The following is a 24,457-nucleotide window of genomic DNA, read 5'->3' as shown; positions in this document are numbered from 1 at the left end:
AAAAGTAGCCACCCTGATAGTCTCTATCTCATTATACCCTCATTTTAAGTCTCTGCTGAGAACTTTAATGATCTAATATTTGTATTTATTATCTGTTTTCTCCACTAGAAAAAACATTTGGAGCTGAACATATGTGAAACATATTTTCAGTAATGCTTGATAGTTGACACAGTGGAAAGCTCTGTGAGTTCAAACTGTATTCCTAGTCTGTAGTATAGTGCCTGGCTTTACAATAAATCGATGGAGAAACTTTCAAGACTACAATTACATTTGTTTTTTTTTTTTACTTTATTTGCCAACCCTTCTCATCTGTAATACAGTGTCCTGAATGGACCCAGGTGTCTTAATTTACCTTATTAGGCCATAAACGAGATTCACCTCTCAGTTAACAACTATTCAAGATTTGTCAACCACTGAGTTAACTGACCTATCTGAGCATAAAAGATTTGATATGACTTTTAGTTTAATTTTGCTTGATTATAGCACCCTTTGAGGTCTTATTTTATATAATTCTTAACTACTAAAATACTCTCAAATGAGCCAAAAAGGATTAAGTAGTTTTCACTTATTAACATTTATCTCATAAGGAATTGGGCATTACAAAAATACACAATAGAACGTGATGCCTAATCAGAAACTTAAGATCATTCGTCTCGTTTTCAGTAGTTAATCTGTGAGTTTAAAGGCAAATACACTGTTTTTAGTTCAGTAAATGAAGACTTGTTTTATGTTACTGGCTTCTGAAATTTCTACAATTCTAGTGGGTGAGTGCTAAAGGAGAAAGGTATGTGAATGGAACTAAGAAATGAAGAAAAACAAGACACTGAAATATGGGACATTCTTCATTCTAAAGCTGGAAAAATTTCTAAAATATCTTCTTTATTTTGAGCTATAGCATGGACAACACCAACAACACAATACCCTACAAGGATTTCTTTTTTTATATTTTACAGCTAGTCCAAATTTCTCTTTAGTGGTGTTAACATATTCTTTTGTACCATTCACTATCATTTCAATATTGTTGATGCTTTCTCCTTGTTCCTCGACTAAAAGAGATATCTGAATGAAAAGCTCCCTTAAATCCTTTATTTGGTTCTCCAAATTAACAAGTTCCTTGTGTCTCTGTCCTATCTCTGAGAGTTGTGCTTTAGTAATTTTGATTTCTGTAAGCAAGCTTTCATTAAAAACTTCCCATTTTCCTTCATGAAGCATGTCATTTACTTCTTCTTCAGGCACTTCTTTTCCACATACTTCAAGCTGACGAAAAATAAATGTCTTGCATTTCTCTTGCTTTGCCGTTATTGTGTCATTGTATATAAACATAGTTTGCTGAAAATGGCGGAACATCGTAGCATGCTGAGACTTAAGTATCCTTGTGACCACTGATGATGGACCATTTTCAGCCTCTGATTTTTTAACTTCTTTTACTAAATCATCCAAACTTCTATTAATGTGTTCTGCTTGGGTTTTTATCTCCTTTGTAATGCTAGACTCTTTCTTAAGTAGACTAAACCTTCTCATTGAAGCCACCAGACTTTTCTCTTGTTGCCCAAATTTTTGAACATCATCTGTCAGATCATTAATACTTTTCTGTAGTTTTTGGATTTCATGTAGGTGTCTCTCAGCTACAGGCTCTCTCTCATAAATAACAGCTTGCTGCAGAATTATTCCTTGTTCCTCTGCTTCTGTAGTTGATATTTGCCTATCTCCAGAGAGTTCGATTTCCTTTGTCCGTTGCTTTAGTTCTTGAAGTCGGTCCTTCATCTTCTTTTTCCTCCTAAGAAGCAAAAATGATTGTGGTGAACAAAGAAAAGTTTGGTATTTTCCCCTGGATGCAGTTGGTTTCACAGAACTGTATCTCCCAGCAAAAATCTTCCTAGAAAAGAGGTGAAAGAATTAGAAAAATCAATTAGAATTTCCTCATAAAGATCACAAAAATAGGAAAAGTAGTATAAAATAATTTGTAAATTTTTGCATGACGCGGGCAACTATGAGCCTCATCCAGTTAAGTGAAGTAGCTGAGAAAACAGTGATATAGATTTACAGTTGCCTCAGAATAAGTTTTTGTGCCAGGATACTGCCACACAATAGATTTTTCTTGATAGAAGAAGGTATATCTCAGAATGGAAGATTTGACTTAACTGTGTCTTCAACTTTTAAAATTAAAAGGGCACTCTGAAAGTGCAGTATTACTAAAGCTGCTGTTCCCAGTTAATTGGTCTATGTAATGTTAAGAATATACTCATTTTGCTAAATATGCATAATTTAGTTAAAACCATTGTAGTGACAGGGTAGATTTCATGTGAGGGCTTTAAGCAATAAAAATAGTGTTGAATTTATTTTAAAATTTCTGAGGCTTCCTGATTAACACATTATTTGATATATTTTGTTTTCTTATTCATTGCATACATATGAAAACGTATTCTTAATCTGATTGCACTGATTTCTGATTTTTACCATTCCTCTGCAGATATATCCAGACTTAGAACAACATTTATATTAAGTGATATTTTAATAAACATGAGAATGAATATATTTATATAAATTTTATTTTGGAGATGCCAATAATATTGACTTCACATCTTGTGTTTGTAGTTATCCATGGGATCAAATTGATGTACATACTTTATATATAGTGACATATATATGTGTATATATGTATGTGTATATATATAATGATATGCCTATATATCCAAAATGAAATGATAAAAAGCAATCTTTGTTAATAAAATGCTTTATTTTCACAGAGCGTCTTGGACTTAGAACAGCATTTAATAATGCCTTTCGTGATGTTTTTTGCAGCTAAGAAGAAGCTGTTAAGGGAGTTACAAATAGTTCATTGAGCCACACATAATATCAGTATCAATCAAGGAAAAAGGTGTCTAATGTTATATTGTTATGCTATGAGACTCAGTGTTTGATAAGTTTATGCAAATATTTTTTTTCAGTGTTGTCATAAATGTCAAGCTTATCAGATATGCTGATGGCACAAAATTTGGGGAGATCTTCATTATGTTGAAGTACCAAGTTGGAATTCAAAGATTAAAATAACATGGAACACTATACTAAATGTATCAAAATATTTTTATCTGGGGTAGATATAAAATATCAGACCTCGGTTTTTAGAAAACACCTTCACATCTACAAAATGGAAGGCCTTTGCATTCATAGCAGTGCTTATGAAAATTACTGGAGATTTTAGTTAATCACGGGCTTTCTTTCAGAACTATTAGAATAGTCATTATGCTTTCATGAATAATGGTGTGATTTTAGATTGACTAAGATATCCATTTCACTGACTCTATGCCAATCAAAGCAAATGGGAGAGGGACTGTGTTATGTTTTGAGTGTTATATTTTGAGAAGAAAATTTATAAATTAAGAATTTTCCAAACTGTCTTAGAAAAGATGAGGTTGGAAGAACCGTTGAAATAAATGATAATATTTGTCCTGCAAAAAGAAGAGGTAGGAAATATCTACAACTGTTTTCTAAAAGGTATAGGTCTGGATTTATACAAGGAATTAGACTTACTTGGCATAACTCCAAAGGGAAGTGGGTGGAAATTACATGAAGAGAATTTTAATTTAATATAAAGAATACTCTTCAAACAAGTGGAGATGTCCCAAGATGGGATTAACTGCTTCATGAGATAATGAGCTCGTCATCACTGGAGATGTTTAAGATGTTCTTGAATGATGACCCAGTCAAGGATAATGCAGAAATGATACCTGCATTGTGTAAATGTTAAACCAATGTCCTAATAATATTCCTTTGGTTTCAAAGGACTGACATTTTATCACATAATTACTATATGCAAAGATCTAAGTGCTGTCCTTGAATAATTTACTATCTGAGGGCAGATGGACCAATATACAACTAAAAGGACAAATGTTATAATTTTCGATCCTGACAGATCAATTAGGCAAGGCCTCTCTAAGGAGGTATTTGATCTGTGAGACCTAAGTGTTCAGAAGATAAAGAGCCAGGAGAGTCCATCCTGTGTATAAGAGTTGGGGTGCCACGGCAATGAATGGCACTGATGTGTTGTAAGAACAAAATGAATGCTAGTAATGTGAAGAGTAACGTGGGAGTAAAGAAGTCAGTAAGTTAAGACAGGGATCAGATCATAAAGAGCCATGTGGGCCAAAGAAAGTTTAGATTTTATTCTAGATGCAGTAGAAGACAAAGGATAAGTAGGGTATTGATATATGATTTATGTTTTTAAAAAATCACTGTATAGAGCGTAATCCCCAGCCTTTTGGGCACCAGGAACCAGTGCTCCTATGAGAATATAAATCTTGATAATCTGAGGTGGAGCTGAGGTGGTGATGCCAGTGCTGGGGAGTGGCTGCAAATACAGATGAAGTTTCGCTCTCTCCCCTACCACTCACCTCCTGCTGTCCAGGCCTCCTAACAGGCCACCGACCAGTACCAGTCTATGGCCCAAGTGTTGGGAACCCTTGGGGTAGAGAATAGTCCTCTGAGGTGGGGAAAATAGTTTATAGGAGAGATGAATGATAAAGCTGGGTGGAATAAATGGGAACCATTCAGGACATATTTTGGAGACAGAAACAATAAGACTTACTGATGATTTTAACCCAGAACTTAACCACCATCACATCTTAAAACACTTTCAAATTATTTTTTCTCTTGGCTTTTCTCTTACCTCTTTGAGTCTTCATCATTTTTTTTTTTTTCCTGGTTTCTTCTCATCTCCCTCACCTCTGCGTTTTGGAATGTTTCAAGGCTCAATTCTCTTTTTATCCACCATCATTTTCCAGTCTCATGACATTAAGTGCTCTTTGGTAGCTGATGACTCAAAGTTATATTTCCAGTCTAGACTGCTCTCATAACACCTATATCTATTCAACAGCTCCATTTAAATGTGTGTCAAAAATAAGCTCCTGATCTTCCTCCCATCTTCCAAATTGCTGCTGCTTCGCAATAAACAGCAACTGTATTCTAGTCCCTAGACCAAAAACTTTGGAGCCATTCTTGACTACTTTGTTTTGTTCTGCCTACCTCTCTCCCTGCAGCCCCCCTCCCCCATCAGACACATCCAAACTAATAGCAAATATTGTCAGCTCCTTTTTCAAGGTATATCTGGATCCAGCCACCTCTCACTACTTCCTGGTCCAAGTCACCATTTCTCACCTGAGTTATTGCAGTAGTCTCCTATGTGGTCTCCTTGTTTCCTCCTTTGCATCCCCTTTCCCTTTGGTCTTTTTTTCATGCAGAAACCAGAGTTAAAATGTAAGTCAGATCATGTCATCCCTGTGCCCAAAGCCTTCCTTTAGTGTTATCTCTCAGGATAAGCCAGAGCTTAAAAGACCCTATGTGACTTCTCCACCCCTCTCTTTAGTCTCTCTGACCATACCTTCTACAACTATCCACCTCCATCTGCTTCAGCTACATTTTGCTCCTTGCTAGTCCTCACAGAAACCAAGGACTATCCTGCTGTAGGGCTTTGGACTTGCTATTTTCTCTGTTTTGAGTGCTCTTCCCCATGTAGTGCTGACTTATTCCCCCATCTTCATTAGGTCTTACTGACATCCTCTCAGTAAAGTCACCATGTCTATAACTGCAACCACGCTTCCCAACTTTATTTTTTTCCATAGCACTTTTCACTATTTAACATACTCTATATTTTTTTGCTTCTTTATAATCTGCTATTTTCCCCAAATATGAGCCTTCTGAGGGCAAGAAACTTTATTCATGCTGGTATCACTAGCACTTTGACGAGTCTCATTTTTTCATGTTCTGATATTAAGCTCTTGATATCTCATAATTTCTTGAGAACTTAATACGTGCCAGGCACTGTTTGAAGCATGTTGTATGTTCTTTTAAGAACTCGGAATTAGTGTTACTATATCTCTATTTTAGAGATAATGATATTAAGACGAGCATAAGTAACTTAACTAACTTAACCAAAATGTCAGCTCATGGTAGAGTTGGTAGAGTTGAGATTCAATTTCAGGCAGTCTAGTTTGAAGGACTCTGCTATGCTATAAAGCTTTTTTCAACAGTTTTGGGTTCTGTATAGAGATCAGCTCAGATGAGTTCTGAGAAGAGGCAATTAGGTAAGTGAAGTGGTTGGGAGAGAAGCTGGATCACAAGGAATAAAATCTTAAAATCTATTTTTGATGGAAAAGTTCTTTTGTAGCTATTAACAGTTTACTGTGGAACATTTCCTGTGTACCTGTATTGCTGAGCATTTTAACTACTAGTTGGAAACTTTTAACAGCAAGTTTTTGTTGCCTATAATGTTGCTATAGTTTTCTGCTGTTTAAAATATTTAAATTGTTTTTAAATTGTTTAAATTGTTTTATTTTATTAAATTATTTTATTTATAAAATGCTTAAATTGTTTTATTTTACCATTAATTTGCATAGTAAAAGTAAAAAAATGTTAAAAATTTGTAGCCTTTGCAATTTATTCAAATAAGAGACTTCTAAGTTGGGAAGGACATTCATGCCCTCTCTATCATTTTATTCCACCTTACTTGCAAGGAATAATTTTCTACCTTTGGAATAGAACTAACTGAAGCTATTGTTTTACTAAGATCTATGGGAAAAAATAATAAGCTACAGTTTTAATCTGGAAAATTCGTAAAACCAAGATCAGTCAAGGAAAAACATAAGAAGGCAATTTAGATAGGACTGCAAACTTTGAGAGTTGGAAAGTAGATCAGTATAAAACACTTAGTAGTTATTGATCCAGATGTTAGGCATGTATTCTAGTATATTTCTTGGCCTTCCTTCTTAGCAAATAAGCAAAATAGAGAAAATATATATAATAGTATGTGAACTTAACTATTTTTATGTCCTCTATTGAAAAAAAAAACTGATTTTAATTGAGAAAGATTTTAATACAAGAGCAACCAACTAAATGTGCATAAAGTTTGATATTCTCATTTTTATATCTTTTTTTCTCCTTTTAAACTATAATAAGTTAATTCATAAGTATATATAGTTTTGCATATCGGGTAAGTTATTTATAATTACAGTTAATTGTAATTAACCTAATGTAATTCTTAATATAAAATTCAGATTTTAAGAGATAAGTTAGAAAGAGTTTTAGCTTTATAAAGTAATTTAACCCAGAATTTTAAAATAAGTTTTAAATATTAAATTTATCAAAAATTCTTCCTGGTCCCATTTTATCATTCAAGATATGCTTGATTATGCCAAAGTAATATCTAGTTCTCAAATCTTTGTGGATTAAAACAACAAAGATGTAGTTCTTGTTCACATTTCATGTCTGTGTTGGTTTGGCATGGGCTGTGGTTCCCATCTTGGTCACTCAGAGACCTACGCTTCACCGTTTTGAATACACGGTAGGTCATCAAAGTAGCTAGCTAAAAGACATTAAAATTCTGTAGCCTTAAGTAATGCGTGTTTCTTTTCTTTACAACTCGCTACCAACTGGAGGAAGATGGCAGTGATGTGTAGCCCTCCCTTGTTCTCCAAAGGAGAGGCGAACCTGGTTTCTTCTATATCCATTGTATATTATAATTTGATTCTGGAAAGAATCTTTAGTTTCACTAATGAATTTCCTCATTTTTCTTATTGAGATCAGAAAGGTTAACTGTCTTACCCAGAGCTTCTTAGTAAAAGTACTGATATAATAATGAAAGCTTCCTGGCTGTTGGACCAGTGATTTTCTTTCATGAAATTCTTGGCCTTTTCTCTTTATTCTCAGTGTTGAAAGTTTGCAATAACATACCTAAGGTAAGTCCTTTTGCATAATTTGCTAGACATTTAGTATCTCTTTTCAATCTGAGAATTCATGTATTCAGGATTTGTGTGTGTGTTGGGGGGGGGTCTTAATTTTTTAAAGAACTTTATATGATTTTCTTTTAAGTTTCTATATTTGGAGGTTGACTTTCTTAACTACTAATTTTCCTACTGTCTGAAAGGTAAAGGGACTTGCTAGAGACTACACAACTTAAAAGTGATAGAGCTTACATGAAGTTGATCTGTATCAAGTATTGTGTTATGTTATTAGTATAAATACTATGTTTAAAAGAAAAAAGTTCTTATTGGAGGTAATATAGCATCTCAGATCAGATCTAAAATAATTATGTTGTGTGCAACTTTATTAGGATCTTTAGTATAAAGCAGACCAAATTCAGAACTTTACAATTGAGAAGAGAAGGAATTAGTTCTGACCTCATAGACATAGTGTCACAGAGAGTCTCTAAGAAATTTTGAATCTTATCCTTGGCACCATGTAGAGACTGGGATTTTTATATTTTCTTTTGCTTTAGTTCATAGTCATAGGCTGAGATAAGATAGAAGGTGAGGTATATTTCATTCCTGTTTGTGTACACCAAGTTCTGTTTCCTATTCTTGTACTAATCTGTCGTTATGGATTCTTAACAGCTACAAAGTATTTAACAGATGTGCTATTTTTCATACTATTTTTTTAAACTTGTGTTTCTTATAATATTGGAAAAAGAAATCAGTAACAGTATCAGATACTCAGATGAAAAATGGAGGTATCAAAACAAAATAATTTGATTTTTTTTTTTATTATTATTATTCATGAGAATTGAGTCCTATCTAATGCTTAGTAACGGCTAAGAAGCATTTCACAGCCTTTAAATTTCACAGGTAGTATCTCCGACTTTCTCTTTGGTAATATGATAGGGTCAAATCCCGAAACAATCCCCTCTAACATTTTTATGACTGGATAGTTTTTTTTTTTTTTTTAATTAGAAATAAATCACCAATTCCATCAAAGCCTTTTTTTTTTTTCTCCTGAAGTATCACAGTTTGTTTGTTTTTTTCTTTTTTTGAAATAGAATATTTCAGATTGACACTGTAGCACAGTATACCTTTGCAAAATACATTTGGGAAGGTGTTTTACTGTCACTGATTTCAGGAACCAAGATAGTCGACCCTGACCCTTGTAACACTTGTCTTTTTTTGGGCTCCTGTCCATGGAAGAACAATTTCCTGAAGTAGTACCATACCTTCATATTTGAATAAAAGATACTTTAAGGAACTCTTCCAAATATATTGATATGTATTTTATATTCATTAATCTTAATAAATTTACTAGAAAAAACATTTTGAGTCTTTTTCTATAAATCTCTATATGTTCCTGATATTATAGAAAAAACAGTCATATTTCTTTCTAGTGCTATGTATCGTGGCATGCATATTATAGTAAATGATATTTATATAAAATCAACTGTAAATATTGTTCATCTTGGTTTATGGATCCTATGTCTTCATTTATTTTTTTAATATTTAAAGTATATTTTTGTTAAAGATCCTTTACATTATTAGGCTAGTTCTGGTTTCTGAGGAATAAGTTTGTTTGTTGTGGCCACTGAGTGTTTCTCTTGGTGGTGGGCAGGTGGATTTAGTGAACTTTGAAAGTAGTTTATCTTCAATGGAGAATTATACAAGAATGCCCAGAGTGCTCTACATTGTGTATACATTCATAAGATATTTTCATCATTGTCACTACTAGGGCCCCATGGAGTTTGCCTGTGGTAGCCCAGGCAGTGTAAATATGGGCCTAATTCTCCTCTAGTGATTTTCACAGCCTGAGTGGATACCTCACTTCTTTGTTATAATCCTGGACAAGCCAACAGAGATCTTCCCATCTCTGTATACAGACTGTGTTAAATTTTTGTTAGTTTGCTAGTTTATTAGGAAACTCAGTTTTATGCACACACCCTAAGCCCCAGCTTCTAGTAGCTCATGGACTTGCTTTAATTCTTACTCTCTACTTTGGCTGTAAGTGTGTTCTCTCATCATTTCTGGCACTTGGAAATTTCTCTTTTTTACTTCAAATGTAATGAGGTAGTTTTGAAATTTGTCTTTTTTCCCCCCTAAGATTATATCAAAAACTTCTCTATGTAGAAGAGGGAGGAATTTCTGTTTTGTGCATCTTTACAGAATTAACATAATTCAGAATCTTCCCCAAATCCTTGTTCATCTCTGCAGACATTGAATTAATGGAGGTACTCAGGTGCATTTAATGCTGTGTATAAACTGCATTTTCTAGTAGTTACATACTAATAACTACATGTATAACTCTTTCCAATTTAATTGCTTAATCATATATCTTCATAAAATAGAATATTAGGCAAAGCGAGACAACCAAGCATATTAGAATTTAAAAGTTAGAAGAGACAAAGTTCATGTCATTTAATTGCTTTGACTAGGTGAAATCGGTAAGACTACTATTTTACACCGTATTTTCTGTTCTTTAAATTTATTTTCTTAATGTTGGAAGAGTTCTATTCATGAAACATCTTTCAGCATGTTTAACTTACTGCATTGCTATACAGTTTTGAATTCTGTAAATAACTATCTTTGAGCTTAAACTTGATATTTTCAAAAAACCCCACTAATACATAAATATGGTAATTGACTTTGACAATTTGTTCTGGGAAATAGAATAGTAAAGTTGTACGACTCAAGTAAAAGTTTCTTCATACTATTACAGACAGGGAACATTCCCAGGAACAGAAATATGAATAAAAATCACCTAGTCCTTCAAGAAATATACTCTGGAATCAATATTTTATAGTTTTATAGATTTTTTTAAAGTAAGATATATTCTTTCTATAGTTACTATATTGATTAAATAAAATATTTCAAGGAGTGTAACCAGTTCTTATCCAATATAAAATGGAGTATTCTTTTGCTTTTGTGTACAAAGACAGCTTGCAGCATTTCCTTAGTTCAAGGTGAAAGGAGCTGATGTTATTGGAATATTGACCTCTTTGACAACTTAAAATGAAGAAAACAAACTAATAAAAAAAATTGCAAGTTGCATATATTTTCTCTAATTTTAAATTATCTGATTTATTTTTTGTAATGCAGTCTTTCAGGGCCTTTTCTATTCTACTTTTTATTTAGTTTAAATAAGTTAATTGTTAACCAACTTGTTTAATGTAACATTAAGACCATTTTTGTTTAAATATTAAGATGGGTATTATTTTGAACCCTCACCTGATTATAAAATATACTGTACATACATAAAGTGATTTTTATATTAAATTTAAAACCATAGCCATAAAAATAATGTTATAGGTATTACTTAGTCCACTTTGAAGTCCACTCTTAAAATAGTTATTAAAAGCCATTATTATTTTGATTTGAAATGGGTTCTTTGCTAAATTCAGCATGGTAACGATTATAAAATAACTTCGAAGAAATATCAGAAAGTAAATATGTTTTGGTTAAACTTACATATTGCTTAATTTTAAAAGTATCGGACATATGTATATATGTTGACTTTAAACAATGCTGACTTAAATTTTTTTAAATATCAAACGAAGCATATTAAATTTTATAATAACGTACTTCTAATACTCTAGTAAAACATTAAAATGTGAGTACTTTGATATCTTACAGTAGTCCTTTTATAAGATTATTTTCTAATTTCCAGAAATTAATTTTAAAAGATTCTGAGAAACACCAATGAAGAAATTAAGACTTGCTAGAAAAATATCTTAAGTTTTTTAAAAGTTATACTTATGTGTCAAATGTGGGCATACACTTATTTTCAGAATTAAATGTTAAAGTGTTCTTTAAAGGAAGCACAATGTGACTAATTTATAGTCAATCTACAAAAGAAAGAATTTTAAATTTGTTTTTATAGGATCTGACTTTCTGGTGTTTCCAAATTGAGAAGATAGTTTTTAGAAGACTTAAAAGAAAAAGTTGATTTTTATTATAATGATCTATTTCTGAGATCTCTAAACCCAAATTCCATTCAGTTTATCACCAGTTTATATGAGTAGATCAGCTGACTGTAGCCTGGTCCAAATCTGAGCAAAACAATAATTTTAATGGTCTGTTGAGCTATTTTTAAGTGTGACAGATTTCAAGCTATGGATGTCTCACATTAAAAAGTACGAAAAAGTGTTTTATTTACCTTGGTCTTGTTCCTTTTGTTTCTTTTCCACCTGCAGTTTTGGAGTCTTCCCTTTGAGAGAGAAACCTGTTAACGCTTTGATCAGATTACTTAAGTCTCTGTCTTTATAGTTCACAGGCAATTTTTGTATGGTTTTCATATAGTTAACTTAATTGAAAGCCAAACAACGAAGCCAAATAAGTTAGAGATAAAATTGTCCTTTTGCTGTTAATATCAAATGAGAAGAACAAATTACTTACTTCACACCTGGAGAATCCGGTTCTGCCTGTTAACCACCCATTCTTTAGATTAAAGGAAGATCGTTTTCATTGGAGCAAGCTGGTAACAGGAAGTCCTTGTTAAACTGCCTACATAGAGTATTTGGCAAAGGCATCGTAATTCCAATCCTATATTATATATAAAATACATTACTCATTAAAATCGGGGTTTGTACTTAAACAAAGATTTCTTTGTTTTCTGTATGTATCAAAACTTCCTAAATATACAGAATTTGGAATAAATAGGGTTAGAAAGAAGCTCGTTGTAAGGCTTTTTGTTCCATTTACTTTAAAATTATTGAATTCAACTCTATTTTAGGAAATCCCGAGGGTTTAGCTCATAAAATCATTGAATTTCACAACTACAACTGCCAAAAAAAGCTCCTGTCTTTAAACCTATCCCACTTTTCTTTTTACTATACTTGCTGTTTTTTCCGAATAAGTTTCTTCCATAGTTTCCAAAATAGAAAAACTAAAGTTGTGCAGCAGTAAATGCTGTTTATTATATTAATATAACAATTCAAAATTAATTTTTACCAGGGTTAAATATTTGTAGGAAAATTGGAAATGAAATTTCTCTCACATTACTAAATTTCCTACCTTCCCTTTTTTTTCTGCCTGATTTTTATGAGTTGAGGGTGAGAGGAGGGACAAGGACATTGTTATCATATCTATCAAAATAGCAGTTGCGTTTATTCTTTGATTCAGTAGTCCTACTTCCTGGAACCCGTTCCCAAGGTAAGAAATAACACCTTCACACACTTATTCTTCACAGCACTCTTTATAAAAACAAAACGCTGGAAATAACTGAAAATAAGTCCTTCATTCTGGGCCTGGTTGAATAAATGATGACACGTCCACATAATGAACATTTTGCTCATTAATAGCGAATGTAGTAATAAAGAAGATTTCTTTACCCTGCTTCAGGGTAATTTTAGGATTTATGTTTTAAAAAAGTTGGGAGATGGTGCACAGGAGTATATATAGCATGCTGGTTTTTGAGGAAGAAAGGGAGGTAAAGATGCACATACCACAAACACCTCTCAACCAATCAGTAACGGTGAATATCCATAGTGCCCAAATTGTGGTCTTTAAAATACCATTTCCCCATATACATGTTTATATTTTCAAAAAGAAATATGGGAGGATAAATTAAAACTAACAAAAATGGTTACTTATAGACTTACAGGAGAATGGATGGAATAAAGAGAGGAAGAAGGGACCAAGACAAAATAGTTTTCTCATTATAGTTTTTATGGTTTTGAATTTAGAACCACATGTTTTAAAAATTAAATCTTAAAAAGTAAAACTATCTTAAAAGCAAAAGCTGTCTGAAATAAATAATCCTAGCTATATATCTAGGATATATAGCATAACTATACAGAGAAGGATTATTTCAACTAATTTTAAAACCCAGTATTTTAACTGCATCTCTTGTGGGATATGTTTTAGAAACAAGAATAACCTCAACGAGATCTTAACCTTTATTTAGGGTCTTATTTTTAGTAATAATATTGCTATTGTTATGTTGAAGCTCATATATTGTAGAATAAAGCTTATAGTCAGTGTCAGTGTTATTAGGAACTGTAGTTTTCAGCATAAGAAAAATAATACAATTTAAGAAGCTAAGTAAAAACTTGGTAATATGTAATTTAAAATGAAAAATTCAATATGAGCTCATAATTTGTTTCTTAAAAACTACATTTTTTCTTAGTTTTGTCCACTGAAAGGGTCTAGAAAATAATGATAAGTCGGTAGCAGTAAATATCCATAGGGTCCAGATTGTGGTCTTTCTAATAACAGTTGCTACTAAAAGGAACCAAGGCTTCTTAGGGAAATGGATGATTCCAGGTATGGAATATTGTTTCTTATAAAAAACTGAGAAGATAGCAAAGACTATTGGAGTTGTACCTACAGAACACAGGAGCTTACAAAGGGAACTTCCACTGATTAAAAATGGGTAACTTTGAGCCTCAAAAAGAAACAGTAACTGTAATAAATTGAAGAATATCGAGTAAGTTTTAAAAATCCATGAATCCATAATGATATTCCCAGAAACCACAGAAAGCAACTTGATCACCTTTGGAGGTTCTTAGGGCACCCATTTATTATGAAAATTAGGAAATGAAGGCAAAGAATCAAACGTTTGACTTTTATCTAAATTGTATTTAAGCGTAAGTAAGTAGTTGATGAAAGCTTGCTTTTTATCAAAATCCAGCTTGTAAATGCAGGATTATGGAACTAGAAAAATCATGATTTCATAAGCCTTATAAAATAACTGAATTTAGCAAAGGTCATCAATGGCTGCTAAAATCATTAGGTTAAAGATTAATGGGAACTTTATTTTGGATGAATCAGCCTGACTCCAGCTGAATCTACTGATCCATTTTAACATTGTTAAAAGAGGTACAACTAGTGGTAAAAACCTCCTAAGTACCAGCACCATTTATGAAATATGTTTGCCAAAAGATTTCAACTTGAAACTCATCCATCCAACTACTAGATATAAGAAATACAGGGTATTCATGTTAAATGACCTCATAAGGAAGCTATCAGCCAAATGCTAAACATGGGAAATTCTATAGAAAAATAAGTTATTTTGTTTTACAGATAAAAGAAGTGGTGATGGTGTTGCAGGGGTGGGAAATGTTGGGCTGGGAGTGAAAGACAATAAATTGTAATGTGTATTTGGTTTGGATTTTAATTTAGACATTTAACACTTGTAAAAAGTTACTGAAGAATATTAATTTTGTTAGCTGTGATAGTGGTATTGTGGTAATGTTTTTTATGTTTTAAATTTTTGGGTGCAGTGACATGACTGGAGGGGAAAGTAGAAGATATGTAGATGAGCAAGAATGGCACAATGTTGATAATTTTGAAGATAGATGATAAGGGTTATTCAGATTTATTCTGTATATTTCTTAAATAATATCTATTTGTCTGAAATGGCTATCCAACGCTGACCAAGTAGTGTTTTATTAAACTTTTGACCTCTGCCATCTGATAGGCAAATCATGGTGTTTTGTGGTAATTTCTATATAAATTTTTGTTTTTAATTTATTATTCCCCAGTTTGTTCCTAATTGAATATAATGTTGTTGTTTTTTAATGCCTAGTGCTATGCAAAGTAAATTAGATAGAAGTGACCTCACTTCTCCACCAAGTAGCACATTTATGTAGTCTCATTCTACACACTGGAAATGCAGATGATCTCAAATATTACAAGCCCAGAATGAGTATTTGGTTATTTAAAACATGGTACAGTTTGTATTTTAAGAAGATAAAAACATGAGATAAGGGCACTTACATCATAATGCAATGTATTTTAAGAAGATAAAGACATAGTTAATGTGAAAATTAGAATTGACAGCTGAGAGCTGCAGAAACTAGTCCACTTTTTTATTTGTAACTTTTTTGTTGGCCTACTGATCTGTTGCCTGATTTCTTGGCACTACCTGATTTCCCTTGTTAGGCCAATTCTTACTAACTTTTGAGCAGTAAAATAAAGGAAAAATGAACTGGAAACTAAATACTCTCTAAAACCAGTATGTTCTGAAATCGGTAGCTTTAAAACTTTGGAATGAGAACATGGTCAAAATATTTTTAAGTGGCTGTCTGATTATATATTTGCTATAAAACAGTTTCATTTATATCTCTCTAGGTTGGCAAATAAACAAGACAAGGAAGGGGCGTTAGGAGAAGCTGATGTGATTGAATGTCTGTCTCTAGAAAAATTGGTCAATGAGCACAAGTGCCTATGTCAAATAGTAAGTTTTGCGGGTTTTTTTTTTCCTTATGAACTAATTTCAGTATAACTTAGTTTTTGTATAAGTGATAAGCAATTAGGTGGTAAGGCAGCTAACGAAAGAATTCATTAGTGTTTTAAAAGAAATTTTTTTATCCAGGAAATCACATTCTCACTATTCTGTTGATACTACTTAATACTGTAATATTTGTTTTCTGTTTAGTTGTTACTGACTTCCATAAACCGTCTTTTGTAATTTCAAAGAATTTATATTTCCCCTTGTTTAAGATAATTGCTGACAAGACCTGTAAGCTATACAAACATGTCATGCTATAAAATTTGTAAATGGTAAATACAACATATAAATACAAAATTTAAACATAGGAGAGATTTACGATGACTTCTGAAAATCATATCAGGAGAGTTATCATATAATCTTAAGAAAGATGGACACAGGAATCATTTACTCTGTTTTTAGAAGATAGTCATTGGCATGTCAATCTTAAAAACTGTTTACTGCTATAAAATATAACTGGCACCGTTGAATCTTGTGTCATAATCTCTCTCATAGTTTATATATACATATACACAAAATATTTCATTTCCTATGTACTAATGTTAGCGATCATTGCAAAGGTGTGTTTTGTGAGTTAAATAAGCAAGAGCTTCCTAGCATTAATTTAATGGGTCAATTTTGATTTACCAGAAATTATACTTAATGGTTTATGAATAGATTTTTTTGTGGAGACCTTTTAGTTTTAATTTCCAAGACAGACAAATTGCTGTTTTTTAGGAACCTTGTTCAGCAATCTTGGGATCTGGAAAGAAAATTGATAAATCCATTAAAAAAGGCCTTTATTGGCTACTAAATATCATTGCAAGGGACTTTGATATTTTAAATGAACGCATCCAAAAAGACACAAGAGAGCAACGTGATCTTGAGGAACAAGAGAAACGAGAAAGGGCTGAAAGAGTGCGAAAGTTACGGGAAGAAAGGTAAGTAGATTTATTTTGTGTCACAATTTTATAAATAATTTTTTAGTTTTGTCTATTCAGTCTCTTTCTATATGAAGGACGACACTGAGTTAAGTTTTCTATTTTTATGGATCTTTCTGTACAGGAGTTTTGGCGATAGGATTCTAATATTTCTGGTGGTGCTGTGGTAGTTAAATTGAATCCTTAGATATTTATTATTTCACAGAGCATTAAAATTTTTGTCTCCTATTTCTTATGGGTACTTTTAGTGCAGTGGTTCTCGAACAATGGCGATTTTGCTTCTCAGAGGATATTTGGTAGTGTCTAAAGACAGTTTTACTTGTCACCGCTGTGGAGAAGTGGAGTGCTACTGGTATCTAGTGGGTAGAGGCCAGGGATGCTGCTATATACAACCTATGATGGACAGGACAGTCTCCTGCAACAAAAAATTATTGAGTCTAATATGCCATTAGGTTGAGAAACCCTTCTTTTGTCTCAGCAAAGATAGAAGGTAATCTGTTAGTGGATCACTTAACTGAAGCAAAAGCTGATCTTCAACCCTAGTTTTATCAGAAAGTTGACTAAATTGTACCATTGCAGGTTTTTAAAATATATTTTTCCAATTATTTTAAAAATATAGTTTCTTTATAGGAAATTTTTAAACTAAATTTAGCAACTCCTAATTTAAAAAAATTATATGAATTCTACCATAGAATTACTTATAATAATCTTAATTCTATAAGAAAGTACTTAGATTTAAAATTGAATTTAGGGCTTAATCTCAAGATTTCTCATTCTTTTTTTTTTCACTAGATTGTTACATGGGGGGGGGCAGGAATGAAACAATTTTTAAGTGAGCTCCTTCTGTAAGATCCAAAGTTGTCTTCCGTCTACAAAGTAATATTGACCTTCCACATGCTTTAACATAGTTGATACCTCGTGGGCAGGACCCCACTAAACTACCCTTGGTGTTGCCTTTGCGAGGTCTTCCCTTATTCAATCGGGGAAATCCTCTAATTACTAGTATCTTTCCATTAATTCAGAGATATGACTTAAAGAATTATTTGTAGAGATAACTCTCCATCACCAAGTGCTGAATAATATGAGCAGATCTAGGTATCTCTTGATACAGATATGAGGTTTTAGTTCCAGTGAGAATCTGGTTTTCTGTCCTACTGTATATTTTCATGACATAAATCTCAGTACAACCAATCATTCATTTAAGTATACTTTTTATATATTTATAAAAATAAAACATATAGCCAATTTTTCTGAAGACTCCTTTGTTTTTCCTTCATTAAGAAAATAAACAAAAAGAACAAACATTTTGAGTTGTATAAAAGAAACCAAATGTGACTCATTTTTCCCCCAAGTTCTTATCTTTTCCATAAAGATTTTCTAGGTCATGTTATGGCAGGCTTTTCTAATACTCATTCCCTTTCCTCTTTTTTCCTAGCCATGCCATGTGTGGTCTGAGGCCTTTCCTCTTGAGCAGAGTCTCCATAATTAAAAGTAAATTGGCATCTAGACAGGAGTGATTTTAAAAAACCTTTTTACTTCATTAAATACAATTTGATAGGTTCAGATATTTTCGAAAAACTGTAAAACACATTATTGGTAAACAAAAATAGTACTTCAATAGTAGGTACTTGAAATTGCTTACTAGTAAATGAATAACATTAATAACAATTACTGGCATATAAATATGTTCATTTACAGAGTGCTTTCACATATATTACTTTAGCTGAAACAACCCTATGAGGTAGGTATTTTTATCCACATTTATGGGAAAGCGGAGGCTCAAAGATCCAGATACATGTCCAAGGTCACACAGGTAATAAATTGCAAATCTCTAAATCTTGGCTTGCTAGGTTCACAGTGAAAGGGTAGATCTTTCCATCAGAGAAAATAATAAATGTCATAGTTATGAACATTCACATTGCTATCCTGTACTTGCAGCTAGGTTGCAGATCAATACGATTCATTTTTCTGTCTTCAGCTGCTTGTTTTATAACTTATTACCCTTCATGTATGGGGCAACATTAACTATAAATCACAGAGATAGTAAATGTTTCAGTAGTAACGAATATGGAAATACTATTTAATCTGAGTGATAAGCGCAACCTATTTTTATAGCCTCTTACACTGTGCAAAGCAACAGTCATTATTTAGTTCATATATGATATGTAACTTGACACAGCCCTTAAGAAGAGGGTTAACAAAAGGACTTATTATCTGTTAATATCAGTGAAGAGGACAGCATTGATTTAGGAGGATAATTAATAAATTTATAAATATAAACCTTTGACCCATAGAAAAATAAGTATGCACCATTGACCTCAAGAAATCAGTCATAAGGAGTGTCATTTTTGTCAACATTTCTTTAAAGTTCAAATGATTAATCTTTACATGAGGATAGAGGCCTGTTATCTGCATAAAGATTTCTAAAAATCTCTCAGTAATTCAAAGCCATGTCTAAATGTTTAAATTTCTAAGTTTAATGGCCTTAAACCTATTGTAAGTGTTCTTAAACATGGTTCAGCACTTTCTCAGGAATTCCAAACTTTTTTCCTCAAATAATAGAGAACAGAGAGAGAGAGAGCAGGCTGAACTCGATGGAACCAGTGGTCTGGCTGAGGTGGACCCAGAACCAGTTATTGTTAATCCTTTCCAGCCGATAGCAACTGTAATCATTGAGGTATGGATGGTGACAAATGTAATTTTTATATCTTAAATGATAAAGTTGGAAGTTAAAAAAGAAGGTGGGGAGTTGGGAAAGGACGCAGGGAGATGGAAGTGTTTCACCAGAGACTGATTATTTCTAAAAGAATTAAATGGGAGAGATGAGTTAAAGTTTTGCTGCTTTTTCTTTCTCTCAAATTTACTTTGGAAATTAACTGAGATGACTTGGAGATCAACTGAGAATGAAAATTAAGATAAAATGTAGCAACTGTAATAATTACTATTCTAATAAATCATTTTTTGTCATTTTTTTATACAGTAGTAATATATTTACTCTTATTTATATTGTCTTTGTCCCTGTATTGCTGTTACTATCTCTTTACAGTAATATTTAGATGTTAGAGTACATAAATGATTTTCTAATTATTTACTTAGGCTACTTAAGAATGTTTGAAACTATAATAAGTTCTTCTACATGTAAATATTATTTATCTTTGTTTTAATTGTCCAAAGTTTTACCAAAATTAATTTGTAGATTTTAATTGTAAAGAAGTTAAGGGGTTGTGTGTGCGTGCGTGTGTATGTGTGTCTGTATATCTGTCATTGTTTTCGTTTTCTACTGGCGTCCAGACTTTGCATTGGCCCTGCTTTTTCATCGCCCTCAGCAACCATGCCTCCTCAGAGGCAGAACTTCCTAAACCTCTCTCCATTCACTCAGAGCTTAATGTGGCAGCTGGCTTGCTGGTCCCACTGCCTGTATGTTCTCCACTCCTCTTCCCCTGTCACTGCCTCCTTCCACACAGGTGCTCATCTGGAAAGGTGGATGATTGTTTCTTCCTTGGGGCTGCCGCTGAGGAGGGAGGCAGCTCCGCAGGTAAGAAGATGATTGGATAATTTTGGTATTGCTTTATTTTGCAAAATAATTGGTATTATGGAATATTTGGTCTTAAGTTGCTTAGCTATGAGAAGTTAGTTGTATTTAACCTTTGTATTAACCCATTGCTTTTAACTTAAGTATGCGTTTTTCTAAGTATAATAAAGCCATCTGAATAACCTGAGCTATTGCTTTGTCTCCATCCAATTAAATATTATGTCTGTCAAGTTTTGTTTTCTACTCTTTAAAATATTGGTAGAGGAGAGAAAAATCAGTTTGACTTTTCACTTTGAAACATTAATTTACTCTATATGTGATAAAGCTCACCTTGTAAATAATGACCAATTATTCTGTAGTACCATGGTTACTTAAAAGGTCCTAGTGCTTCTATGAACATTGTATTTTTCACACAATGAAAATGTGAAACAATACTGGTGGACAGAGATGTGAACAATACTGGTGGACAGAATAGTACACCTTATATTAAAAGCTCCTGAATTAATCAGTGGCATGGGGAAAGTGCAGTTTTTGCGCTTTTGCTTTTTAGCTACAATAATTTTAAGGAGATAAACAGTACAGAAATGAAACAAATGGAAACAAATTACCTTCCTTTATACCAAGCAGATTTTTTTCCCCACAAAACTACTCCTCTAAAGTGTTCCCATTTTAGAGAAACGCCTTACATTCCTTTGCTTTTTTACCACAGATAATAAAAGTTATTATCTGTGAGGTGTTCGTTCAGAGCAGATAGACAGAACAGTGGAATATTGATAAACAGTGAATAAACCTAATAAACCTAATGCATGAGCATTTTATATTAGATAAAAGCGACATTTCAAATCTGGGAGAAAAGGAGGTTGAAACAACTGAATAATCATTGAGAAAAGTAAAATTATTAAGCACTGTATACCAAATTAAATTCCAGTAGATTTAAATGTATAAAAAAAATAAGCCTTTTACTAGTATATAATAGAGTAAGCATTTGTATATGGATGGAGAAGGAAAAACTTTCAAAGCAGGACAATCAAACCACAAATCATAAAGTGAAAATAGATAGACCTTGTTATGTTCAATTTTTAAGAGGTGTTTTGCAAAGTTAAAGGCAATAAAACCCAAGCAAACCCTAATGAAAAATATTTGAGACACATAAGACGAAAAAAAAAAAACCCTTTAAAAAACTATGAAAATAATAAGACTCTAATAGAAAAGTAGATATTGCGTGACCATGGATAGTTCCCTAATGGAAAAATAAAATAACAGTAAGGGTATTTAATAGTCCATCTTCACTAGTAATAAAAACAAGCTAAACAAAACCAACACTGCAGTATAATTTGACAGAAATAAAAAAGATTGATAACGATATGCAGCATTGAAAAAGATATGGGGAAAGAACACTCTCTCACGCTTTTACCTGGGATGTAAATTGACTTTAGTTTTTTTGAAGTTTGTAGTGTGTCACATTTTAAAATGTGTTTACCCATTGAGCCAACAGTTCCCCTGTTAGGAATGTATTCTAAAGAACTAATTGAATAATTATTTTGTTAATAGTGAAAAATTAAAATTTTATTGTCCATTGATTGAGAATTGGTAAAATAAGTTATGATATTATCATTCAAAATGATAATGTGATTGGTGAAAGTAATAATAGCTAACACATATAGCATTATATAACAAATAGCTAGCACTTTACTAGGTGTCAGGCACTATTCAAAGCACTTAATATATTCATTGGCAAGGAAAAAAAATGTATATTCTTAAATAAAAACATCAATTTTTTTGTTTTAAAAACAAATACATAAATATGTATAAAGAGAGGCAATCCATCTCATTTATGTATGTTTGTGGATGGTGTATGACTGTTGGTGTGTGAGGTAGGCAAAGAAAAGCACCTCTTAGCACCTCTTAGCACCTCTTTGATTATATATCAAATAGTGGTTATCTCTAGATTGTGGAGTTACTCATAATATTTGTTTTTTGTTTTTTTTTTTTCTTTATACAATGTTTTCTGACTGGCAATTAGCATGTTTTAATATCATCAACAAATGATTTTTAGTAGAAATATCACAGTTTCCCAAAGTTACAGAATGCTCTTAGATTATTTGTTCCTCCCTTAAAACTATCTTAGATATAACTGTTATATTAAAGATGATATATTTCATTTCTATTAGAATGAAAAAAAACTTGAAAAAGAGAAAAAAAGGCAAAATATGGAGAAAGACAGTGATGACTGCCCCCTGAAACATAAAATGGACCATGAGCAAATAGAGACACAGAGCCAGATCAGTGACAGTAGCCAAAAAAACAATGAGTTTGGAATAGTAGAAAATTATAAGGAAGCATTAACACAGCAATTGGAGAATGAAGATGAAACAGACCAGCCATCATCAGAATCAGGTGATAAATCTAGTCATTAAATTAAAAAAAAAATGTGCAAATGTGTAAATTATACTTCTTTCATTTGTCATGATTATTTTCACACACACACAAAAAAGATAGTATATTTTGTCTGCAAATGCAGTATTTATCATGGTTTTCTCATGGCTTGTAGTTACTTGTTAGTCAATTTGCTAACTTATGTTTTTATTTATTATGCTTTAAAATATAGTCTTTTATAACTTAAAAATACAGCATAGCCCCAGGAATCCTTAGAATGTATTTAATACTTTTCAGGCTTTTTTTTTTTTTTCTTTTAAGCCTCATAATGCTATAAACAGCATGATTTTCTTTATTGACTTCCTATTTCTGTAGGATGCAGACATAATCATTTTAACATTTTTAAAGTCTTATCAAATAGCCATTTTCCTTTTATTTTAATATCACATAAAGTCTTCACCTTGTAATTGCTTTTTTCTAAGTGGCTGGGTGATTTAACAGGAAGTTTTTGTCTTTAGGTATCACAGAGAAACATCCTATGTTTTGGAATCAGACAACTTGGGATGGAATCCTGACTTTTCCATCTACTAGATACACATGATGTTATATAATGTTTTTCAGTCTTGGTTTTCTCATCTCTAAAATGGAAATAGATATGATCTTTTTTCCCCTGTTACTTATAATAAAAATAACCCTACAGAGTTCCTAGTATGGGGCTTGACACATGGTAGACACCCAATAATGATTACTTCCTTGCCATTTCTGGTTAGCAGTATGATTCTATTGTATATAAGAATTTTTGTACAATGTCAAAGAGTTTATAAAAATGAGATCTCAATCCCTGGAGTTCAGATTAGCTAAAATGGATATTTTGCTGTATAAATAATAATTAGATTTGAAAGTTATACTTTTCAAAAGTTGGGAAATTAGGGCAGCCATATTCCTACCTCCTCTGTCTGTGCAGTTAAACAGAAAGTAGACTTAAAGTCTCCTCTAAATGTATATAGAGAAATCTTTATAACACTAATACATTGTTAAAGAGCAAAATGATTTGGCAGATGATTTGAAAATAAAGCATAGGAAGCTTTATAGTCAATCATATAACAATAATTATTATTATATTAAATTTTATAATTTAGAACATGGCTTCAGATGCCTTATATTATTTAACAGCATTATATTATTTAACATAGCAATCATAGAGTATGCTAGCCCCAAGATGTAGAATAGGAAACCAGGGACTTGGACATGTTGAGTAACTTATTTAAGAATCATAGATCTCTGTGGCCAGGCTGAACCCCATTCAGACCATGTGTTCTGTGTCTTATCCTCTTCCAAGACCCTGAGCTACCGCCCACCCTAAAGTACCATATCTTTCTGGAGGTTCTCTTTCCTTTCTCCCAGCTATAAAGTTTACAGCTTTAATTGTAAAATGATGTCTTCATTTGTATCTGGAATGAAATGTCTCAAATGGCACTAATGTATTTTTTAAAAATAACGTGATTCTAAACATGTTTCTATTTCTCATTCCTTTGTAGGTTTCATAGAGGTCGACTGTTTCTTATATAACAGAATTACTATTTTAGAAAATGTTATTACATAGATATAAATTTAGCAGTTTGAAATTGTTAATGAAAATATTTCAGTA

The 24,457-nt window shown here is 32.3% G+C and overlaps 2 protein-coding genes across 5 annotated transcripts in view; one reads left to right on the top strand and one right to left on the bottom strand.

The window, feature by feature from the left end:
* Positions 1-24,457, top strand: part of ARL13B (ADP ribosylation factor like GTPase 13B) — a 63,883-nt gene that overhangs the window by 30,273 nt on the left and 9,153 nt on the right. For all 4 annotated transcript variants that reach the window (XM_016165169.2, XM_036218522.1, XM_016165170.2 and 1 more), the window contains 4 exons: positions 15,822-15,927; positions 16,699-16,901; positions 19,464-19,578; positions 22,605-22,830. In XM_016165169.2, coding sequence (XP_016020655.1) covers positions 15,822-15,927; positions 16,699-16,901; positions 19,464-19,578; positions 22,605-22,830 — 650 coding nt within the window. The remainder of the gene's footprint in view (positions 1-15,821; positions 15,928-16,698; positions 16,902-19,463; positions 19,579-22,604; positions 22,831-24,457) is intronic.
* Positions 867-1,771, bottom strand: STX19 (syntaxin 19). Its single transcript, XM_016165179.2, has one exon. It carries the CDS (start codon positions 1,762-1,764, stop codon positions 880-882), a length of 885 nt encoding a protein of 294 aa, XP_016020665.2. The 5' UTR covers positions 1,765-1,771; the 3' UTR covers positions 867-879.

This window comes from Rousettus aegyptiacus, unplaced genomic scaffold (assembly GCF_014176215.1).
Source record: "Rousettus aegyptiacus isolate mRouAeg1 unplaced genomic scaffold, mRouAeg1.p scaffold_m13_p_4, whole genome shotgun sequence".
In the NCBI taxonomy this organism is placed as follows: domain Eukaryota; kingdom Metazoa; phylum Chordata; class Mammalia; order Chiroptera; family Pteropodidae; genus Rousettus; species Rousettus aegyptiacus.
Note: the sequence above shows the minus strand (reverse complement) of the source record. Positions and strands in the feature narration are given on the sequence as shown.